We start from the raw sequence: 9,926 nt of genomic DNA on the forward strand, positions 1-9,926 counted from the left end.
ACATGTGATAAGATCACACAACCTACTACCACCACAGGGTGCAAATCAACATCAAAGACAAAGTGACCCACTTTAATCATTCCTCTTATCTACCATATCAGCTTTTGCCCCTATTGTGCTTGCTTTTGTTTAAGCTTGCAAACTACCATTCTCTCCTTTTTTTTATTGCATATGTTCGTACTTGGTAAGATTAATACTACTTACGGTTACAACCAAAAAAAAATATAGACAACTTTTTTTTCAACTTTTATGTTTTATCTGACCATTACAAAACATTTTTTTTACACACTATTATACATAATTATTTTACTTCTCACCAAATGTAAAATTTTTTGTAAATTTTTTTAAAAAAAATTTTCACAATGAGCATGATTTATTAAAAGGTAATTTAGTAATTGCTCAAGATCATCCAACAGATATATGACAATGCACACAAACTTTTTCCAAAATGCATCTTAGAGCTTTTTTTTCACTTTGCGCGTTTCTCTTCACAAACTCGAAACACAACTTTTTTCAAAAAATTACATTTTATACTTATCCAATCGGGTTTTGTGATTTAACTTTCTTCAAAAACGGACTTTTTGGTTGAAAACGTTGAAGCAAACATGCACTTACTCTGTTGGGTAAAAGCTCTCTAGTTTGTCATTTTCTGAAATGGCCTGTTGCAGTTTGCGGAAGTAATGGGGCATCATAAATTCCACCACTGACCACTCCATCGTTCAATGAGAAAATTTAAGGCCTTCTTCACCTTATCTGACTCCTTGGGAGTTGGGACATAACTCTGCCTCGTCCAAAAAAGAAAGAAAGAAATATAGAAAGAAAGACGACCCTGAAAAAATAAATAAATAAATAAATAAATAAAATCTATAAATACAAATAAAAAAATTTAATACTAGTTAACGTGGTATAGTGTTAACAAACACTAATGTCCGTAAAGAAATAATTTTATGTCTAATTATTTTGATTTACTGCTAAATGTTGGATCTGTTTTATATGATGTAGAGTCAATAGAGCTAATATTTTGAGTTTTATTTATTAGTTTTTAATCCCCTCATCAATTCATACCATTTTTTTATTAGCTAAATTCCATAATAATCATTCTTAAAAATGAACCTTATGATATCAATTAACATTTCTCTAAAGAATAATGTGAATACTAAGCTCAAATAAAAACGAGTACAAACTTGCCACATGCATGTATAAAAAATGTTATAAAATTGTGTGTTTATGTAGCATTGCTAACAAACAAATGAACCTCGTCCGTCTATCATTTTCCATATGGACCCTAGTATATCTATAAAACTCCCAGGAAATAAATATTATGGGTCCTTTGAATACAGAACTAGACCTATGAAACTTAAAAGCCCCATTGAATGCTATACTTATAAAAGGATGAGGTACTCTTTCTCAATACAGAGGTCATGCATTTCTGCTGCCTCTAGCTTTGACCACTTGGCACACCTCACAGGCTTGCACTAATCTCCATCACCAAATATTGAGCAATTGAAAAAAATAAATAAATAAATAAAAGCTGTGTCTGCCCTGTGTGTGTATTAAAGTAGTGGAATTATTGCTGGTGGCTGTGTGTAAGTGCTTGGGTAGCCTTGTGTGAGTTTGAGGGTTGTCTCTAAGACTCTTAACTTCTCTTCTGTGTTTTTCTAGACTTTTGAAAGTGTGTGTGTTGGGAATTAAGGATGAGCTACTTGGGTGTTGGTATAAGTCCTGGGAATGTCCCAGTGTCTCATAGCATGAATGTGAAGGTAGTTGATAGGAGAGTGAGGGTGGCAGAGCTGGTGTTGAGGTGTGTGATCTGTGGCCTTGGAGTTCTTGCAGCTGTTCTTGTGGGACTGATTCCCAGGTCAGAGAAATCTTCTCAATCCGAAAGGAAGCTAGATATACAGACATGAAAGCTCTTGTGTAAGATCTCAAACCATCTCTCTCTCTCTCTCTCTCTCTCTCTCTCTCTCTTTGAGGTTATTTGTGATCAAATTTCGCTTTGTGTTACCATATTCTGCAGCTTTTTGGTGATAGCAAATGGGATAGCTGCTGCCTACTCGTTGATGCAAGTGTTGCGTTGTGTTGTGAGCATGATTAGAGGGCATGTGCTTTTCAGCAAGCCCTTAGCTTGGGCAATCTTTTCTGGTGATCAGGTACATTGCCTTCTAGGCTTTTTTATGATGATCCAAAACAAAGCAAAGATCTACACTTTAGGCTAATTTCTTTATGGCCTTATTCTTTTCTTTTTTTCTTTTTGCACTTGGCATTCATGAAAATCCATGTGAAACAAGAAAAATATTACAAATCTGAACTTCAGATTCTGAAGGAGTATGTTACCCTGAAGATGTTGAAAGTAAAGTTCATAGTTTGATTAGGATTATACACAGTAACATGGTAAAAGGTTAGTACAATTGGTTAAATACTTAAATATCATGTCTCATGATGGTAGGATCCGATATTTCATCTCCTCCCCTTTTGGTCAAGTTACCCAGATTTTGGTTTTTCTTTTTGATAGTGCTAATAACCTTTTCCCTTTTTTAACATTGAACTCAGCTAGATATTAACAAAATTACACTTAACTATTCACCCCAAAAGGTGTTATTGACCTTGTTTGGATTATTTGCAAAATGAATATTAAAACAAAATTGAATGTATACCAGCTATACTGAGCTCCATTGTTTTTATTATGTTTAATAGTCTAGAAAATGAATTTCAGATGCTGAAATGAGCCTTTTTTATTTATGAATGAAAATTTTATTATTCACACAGCAATATACACCAGAACAATAATAAACACCAAAACAAGCCCTGACTATAGAAGCTGCCACACTACTGTGAACAACACCAACATAACAGATACCAGGAAACATAGCACTACAACCAACTGCCACAACTGAAACAAACCGGCTAACGAAACATCATTAGCACTACAAAGTACAAACACAAACAATTAAAACTCACAAACACAATGGAATTCTTCAAAGGCAGCAAAGGGATCCGTTAAGAATAGAGCTTCGAATGCACCAAGAAATCCGACACCTGACATTAAACAACACAGCATGAACCAACTCTTCTTCAGGTCTAACACTCTCGTTATAAATTTCAGCATTTGGATCGCATCAACGATGGTAATAATCACAGACCAGGCTATCATACACAAAGTATGCTGAAAAGTTTCAACTCCCAACTTCTTCACAACTCAGTCAATCCCCTACTTGCCTATTGATCAAACATCTTAAAGCAGTTAGTCACACCCTTTTAGAAAAGGACAAGCAAAATAAAGATTATTTCTGGTCTCAATTCTTTCCTGTAGTAAAGATCACCTTTATAACCCCAACCAGTAAGCCTATCTTTCTAGATAGCCAACCAAGCAACAAACGCATGTTTAGGAATGTTCTCAGGGAAACAGACTAGTTGCAACTAGCACACAATAGGCTGCTAAGTTTTAACACAAAGAACTCCAACTATTCTTACAATTAAAGCACCCAACTTGCTTTCAATATCAGCCACACTATTAGATTTGGCAAGAGGCCAGTTCCAATGATTATTAGTAATACTTATCAGGAGGTTTGTTAGTGATATTGTACATGATTCTGTTGCCATAATCCAAGAGCAAAAATGTCATCAATATGTCAATCATCATGCCACTCAATGTTGAGTATACACAAGTGAGTGAAGTCCCACATTGAATAAGAATGACAAAGAGTTGTTAATATAACATAATTGGGCCCAAACTCATAGGCTTAAGCCTTTTGGGTTAAGCGGTATCCCTATATGTTATATGAACTACTCAATTGGAGTATTCCCAAGGTGTTATCTCCCCTACACTCAAATATATGCTCACCATTCCCAATTTTATGCCTCAATGAAAGCCTAACTTTATTTCTCAGTTTTAGGAATTTCCCTCCACTCCCAATTATAAAGCCCTTGTGGCACTCTTGCAGAACCTTTTCTAATATTTTCAGGGTTAAAAAACAAAAGGATCTTCCTCTTCTCCCAAAAGCATTCATTTGGTATAGGAATCGTCAACAAAGATCTTAATCTGATTGTTTTCTTTTCCTTCTTATTTCTTAAGCCAAACCGAAGGTTAATATACAAAGCAACAGATTCATCAACTTGAAAGGTCTAGGCCCTTGAGAACTTTGTCACAATTAGTCGCATACTTGCATGCGTGTCCAGCTCTTCGATTACCTGACTATTATCTTGAGTGCGTGTTTCTTGTGGTGGCCTCAAGATGCTGACCCGGAATTTTAAGCCCAAAACCCTTATGAATCTCATGAGACATAAAAAACCACTAAACCAGCCCACTAGAGTTGCATGAGAGTCATACAATTACAAATAGCAATAAGCACACTGCGCAACAAGTATCCTCTCCCTTTCGAATCCTATCCATTTTGTTTATTTTTATGGTTGAAATTTTATTTCATATAGACTACTACCATATTATTTAAAATTTTAAATGACGTAGTTGTGCATCTTTAGATTTGTAATATATATATATATATATATATATATTTGAACCAAAGATCATTTTCTGCATTCTCAGTGGGGCCATTTCTTTGCACGTCTGATGAATCATTTTTGTCACTATCACAACCGACACAATATTTAGCCCAAAAAAACAACAACAACAACCATCGGCACAACAAGGCCACATGCATGTGTTCATTCGGCCATTTGATCACATCCTGTTGCTTCATGTCTTCCAATAAATTTTTGGTACCCTTCACGTGACTATCTCATGATGTCCAAATCGGTAGAATGTAGTCAGTGATGAACACACCTGGGCCACATATGCTGATATATATATATATATATATCATTGTTAAGCAATCCAAACTAATAAGTAGATGCCTCTTGTATTTTTGTTTCTATTTCTTATGATTATGAAACATTTCACGTGTGAATTAAATGCAGCCTTGCACTATTATTTATGACCTCAATTAATGTACTTCCTAAATAAAATTTGAGACCGACTGATAAGACTTGACTAGATGGTAAGATCGAAGCTGTAGACCTTCCTTCTGCTGTCCAATTTTGTTTTTTCTTTCCTTCTCCCTTTTCTCTCTATGGGCCTCCCCCTTCACATCACATTTTCCACAGTAGTTATTTCACATTCACTTTTATGCGTTAAAATGTAAAAGTGAATAAATGTAAACATTTTTAAAATGTAGACAATTGATACAGTGAATAAATGTAAACATTTTTAAAATGTAGACATTTTTGTATCAATTGTGGATATATCTGTGAAATAGTAAATGTAAACTAGTGTGTCAAAAATGTGGATTTGGACACGTTTTTCACAAGCTAATTAGAGTTGCTATGGAGGAAAGGGTAAAATATGTGACTGCATGTGCTAGCTATAACTAATGAGGAAGGGGTGCTTGTTAGATTAATTTGGAGGTGATCATAAATGATAATCTTCAATTTTGGCAGTAGATAATTTGCATAGTGTTGTCTCGTGAAGATATATATAATATCCATGGCTGTCATACTCATACCATGTCTAAAGTCCATAAAGTCCACTGGTCATTCGGTACTCCTCCGCGATAAATGCCTCTAATTAGTGCTATCAATTTGATGCAACATGTAGCAACTGTTCTTTTGTCGTGTTTCATCTATATTATTAATTAACTTGTTCCATTAAAAAGAAAAACTAATTAATTTGTTTATGCAGGTAATGGCGTATGTGACCGTGGCCGCGGTGGCTTCTACTGCACAATCAGCAGTGATTTCCAAGTTGGGGCAGCCAGAACTGCAATGGATGAAGATATGCAATATGTATGGGAAGTATTGCAACCAAATTGGTGAGGGAATAGCGAGTGCACTCTTAGTCAGCCTTAGCATGGTTGCCATTTCTTGTATGTCTGCTTTTAGCCTCTTCCGCTTGTATGGTGGGAACAAGGGCAAGGGCAGCCCAAGGTGAAGGTGGTGGTAGGCTAACTCTCGGTTGTAACTAATAGACTTATCTTAGTTATATGTATCTATAGTCCAATACCCTCTTAGCTCTTGCCCACATGGTTATGTAATTTGGATGCCTTCTATGTATGATGATGATGAAAAATGGGCTTGTGACACTCTGCATATATAGAAATAAATTGAGGCTTGGTTTCTACATGTACAGCTGTGTTAAGTCTGTTTTAGTATGCTACAAAAATTAAAAAAAAGAAATAAATTTTATAGATGGCATCTGTACCTATAGGATCCATGTTATAATAATTGTTTTTTATCATCAAACTAAAATATTAATTAAGTTAACTGAAATTTATACAAAAATAAATATTATACTAAAGTGGACAATGGCCAATTAACTGAATTTAACATTGGCATTCACGGGAAATAACCAGCCAAGGAAAAGAAAAAAAAAAGTCTTATCTACTCATTATTCTCCTTAAAATGAACTAGAAAAGAAAAGAAAAAAAAAAGGAAAGGAAAAGAAAAAAGAATTATCTACTCATTATTTGCCTTGAAATGAACCTAAAAATTAAAAAAAAAAAAAAAAAAAAAAAAAAAAAAAAGAAGGTAAAAAAATACACGCACAAAATAGACTTTATTTTCAGGTTGTTGCAAACAATTCACTACCATTATCCTTAATTAAATTTGAGCTAACACTTATAAAGTCTTATTCCCCTTCAAATTGAATATTGCCTAAAAATTCAAAAAATAAAATGGCCATCTAACCTACTTTTAGCTGGTAGTCCCTCCAAAAATAAATAAAAAATAAAAAATTCATTTTACATAACATATTCAAAAGTAAGGTATTAGTTGTGTCAACTTCTTTATTAAATGACTTGACTCTTTTTCTTTTTTTTTTTAATTACACTCCTCTTCCTTAAAATTGGAAAGATAACACTTTATTCCAAATTTAGAGGAAAAAAATCTTTTTTCTCTTTTGATATCCGTTTAACCAAATTTTATTAAATTAATATTAAAAATGATGTATGCTAACTTGCCTTCTACTTAAGGGTGGCTTCCAAANAAATTTGAGACCGACTGATAAGACTTTACTAGATGGTAAGATCGAAGCTGTAGACCTTCCTTCTGCTGTCCAATTTTGTTTTTTCTTTCCTTCTCCCTTTTCTCTCTATGGGCCTCCCCCTTCACATCACATTTTCCACAGTAGTTATTTCACATTCACTTTTATGCGTTAAAATGTAAAAGTGAATAAATGTAAACATTTTTAAAATGTAGACAATTGATACAGTGAATAAATGTAAACATTTTTAAAATGTAGACATTTTTGTATCAATTGTGGATATATCTGTGAAATAGTAAATGTAAACTAGTGTGTCAAAAATGTGGATTTGGACACGTTTTTCACAAGCTAATTAGAGTTGCTATGGAGGAAAGGGTAAAATATGTGACTGCATGTGCTAGCTATAACTAATGAGGAAGGGGTGCTTGTTAGATTAATTTGGAGGTGATCATAAATGATAATCTTCAATTTTGGCAGTAGATAATTTGCATAGTGTTGTCTCGTGAAGATATATATAATATCCATGGCTGTCATACTCATACCATGTCTAAAGTCCATAAAGTCCACTGGTCATTCGGTACTCCTCCGCGATAAATGCCTCTAATTAGTGCTATCAATTTGATGCAACATGTAGCAACTGTTCTTTTGTCGTGTTTCATCTATATTATTAATTAACTTGTTCCATTAAAAAGAAAAACTAATTAATTTGTTTATGCAGGTAATGGCGTATGTGACCGTGGCCGCGGTGGCTTCTACTGCACAATCAGCAGTGATTTCCAAGTTGGGGCAGCCAGAACTGCAATGGATGAAGATATGCAATATGTATGGGAAGTATTGCAACCAAATTGGTGAGGGAATAGCGAGTGCACTCTTAGTCAGCCTTAGCATGGTTGCCATTTCTTGTATGTCTGCTTTTAGCCTCTTCCGCTTGTATGGTGGGAACAAGGGCAAGGGCAGCCCAAGGTGAAGGTGGTGGTAGGCTAACTCTCGGTTGTAACTAATAGACTTATCTTAGTTATATGTATCTATAGTCCAATACCCTCTTAGCTCTTGCCCACATGGTTATGTAATTTGGATGCCTTCTATGTATGATGATGATGAAAAATGGGCTTGTGACACTCTGCATATATAGAAATAAATTGAGGCTTGGTTTCTACATGTACAGCTGTGTTAAGTCTGTTTTAGTATGCTACAAAAATTAAAAAAAAGAAATAAATTTTATAGATGGCATCTGTACCTATAGGATCCATGTTATAATAATTGTTTTTTATCATCAAACTAAAATATTAATTAAGTTAACTGAAATTTATACAAAAATAAATATTATACTAAAGTGGACAATGGCCAATTAACTGAATTTAACATTGGCATTCACGGGAAATAACCAGCCAAGGAAAAGAAAAAAAAAAGTCTTATCTACTCATTATTCTCCTTAAAATGAACTAGAAAAGAAAAGAAAAAAAAAAGGAAAGGAAAAGAAAAAAGAATTATCTACTCATTATTTGCCTTGAAATGAACCTAAAAATTAAAAAAAAAAAAAAAAAAAAAAAAAAAAAAAAAAAAGAAGGTAAAAAAATACACGCACAAAATAGACTTTATTTTCAGGTTGTTGCAAACAATTCACTACCATTATCCTTAATTAAATTTGAGCTAACACTTATAAAGTCTTATTCCCCTTCAAATTGAATATTGCCTAAAAATTCAAAAAATAAAATGGCCATCTAACCTACTTTTAGCTGGTAGTCCCTCCAAAAATAAATAAAAAATAAAAATTCATTTTACATAACATATTCAAAAGTAAGGTATTAGTTGTGTCAACTTCTTTATTAAATGACTTGACTCTTTTTTTTTTTTTTTTTAATTACACTCCTCTTCCTTAAAATTTGGAAAGATAACACTTTATTCCAAATTTAGAGGAAAAAAATCTTTTTTCTCTTTTGATATCCGTTTAACCAAATTTTATTAATTAATATTAAAAATGATGTATGCTAACTTGCCTTCTACTTAAGGGTGGCTTTCCAAAATTATCCTCCATTTCAGTATTAAAATCCGATGTTTTAAATTTTTAATTAAAGTGTATTTTAAAATTTTAACTATGACTTTTGCTCTCTTTTTTCAATGGGTTATGGAGAGATTTGCCTTTGCAAGTGTTTTGATACTAGATAAATATTACATTTTTATTCTAAATTTATTGATTATGTATTTACTAACCATGGTTTAGACTTTTGTAAAGAGATTCTTATAAAAATTTAAAATATTTTGTTACTAATATAAATAGAAGGGATGAGTGTTAATTTCTTCAAACCTGAAGAGGGAGAGTGTTTTTTCTCTTCAAGTTTAGGGTAGAGTGTCATTCTCCCAAACCTCAAGAGATGAGAGTATAATTACCCTTTTTTATGTTCAAATGACAATATGAATTATTTTTAATAAAAGCAAAATTATAAGATGAATTTTTAATAGGAGCTTTGATTTTATACGCTAAAAGAGAAATTACACGAAATTTTATTTATAATTAACAATAGATTATTGTAAAGATTCATGGTGTGCAAATAACACCTTCATGATTCAAATTAATAACAATAAATACAATAAAACAAACAACAAGTACGTATAAAGAATACCAAAATTTATGTGATTCATAAAACTATCTACATCGAGTGATGAGACGACCTAGAAATTTTCTATAGAAATAGTTAGATGCAACAATGTAATAAAACTCTCAAGAAACTCAAATCGCAAATACACCCCTATGCTTTCTCTCACAAAAGACATAAGACAAGCAATCAACCTCAAATTATGTTATGTAGATGTGACTACATCTCATTCATAGGTTTTGTTTTTATACAACTGCACCTCTCTTGTGTTTCTTACAAAACCAAATTTGAATATATAAATATATATACTTAGAGCATTAGTATTGACTCTTCTAAAAAATTTAGCATTTGACACATCA

General features: G+C 32.9%; 1 protein-coding gene across 1 annotated transcript; it reads left to right on the forward strand.

Annotated features, from left to right (window-relative positions):
* The first annotated feature begins 1,347 nt into the window (after window positions 1–1,347).
* On the forward strand, window positions 1,348–6,114 carry LOC111995592 (CASP-like protein 2B1). The gene is given in 4 exon segments (XM_024027501.2): window positions 1,348–1,842; window positions 1,845–1,917; window positions 2,018–2,150; window positions 5,675–6,114. Coding segments are annotated over 4 exon segments (603 nt in total). The 5' UTR covers window positions 1,348–1,694; the 3' UTR covers window positions 5,924–6,114.
* Window positions 6,115–9,926: the final 3,812 nt, after the last annotated feature.

The sequence above is a fragment of the Quercus suber genome, unplaced genomic scaffold, assembly GCF_002906115.3.
Source record: "Quercus suber isolate HL8 unplaced genomic scaffold, Cork oak 2.0 scaffold_193, whole genome shotgun sequence".
Taxonomy (NCBI): Eukaryota; Viridiplantae; Streptophyta; class Magnoliopsida; order Fagales; family Fagaceae; genus Quercus; species Quercus suber.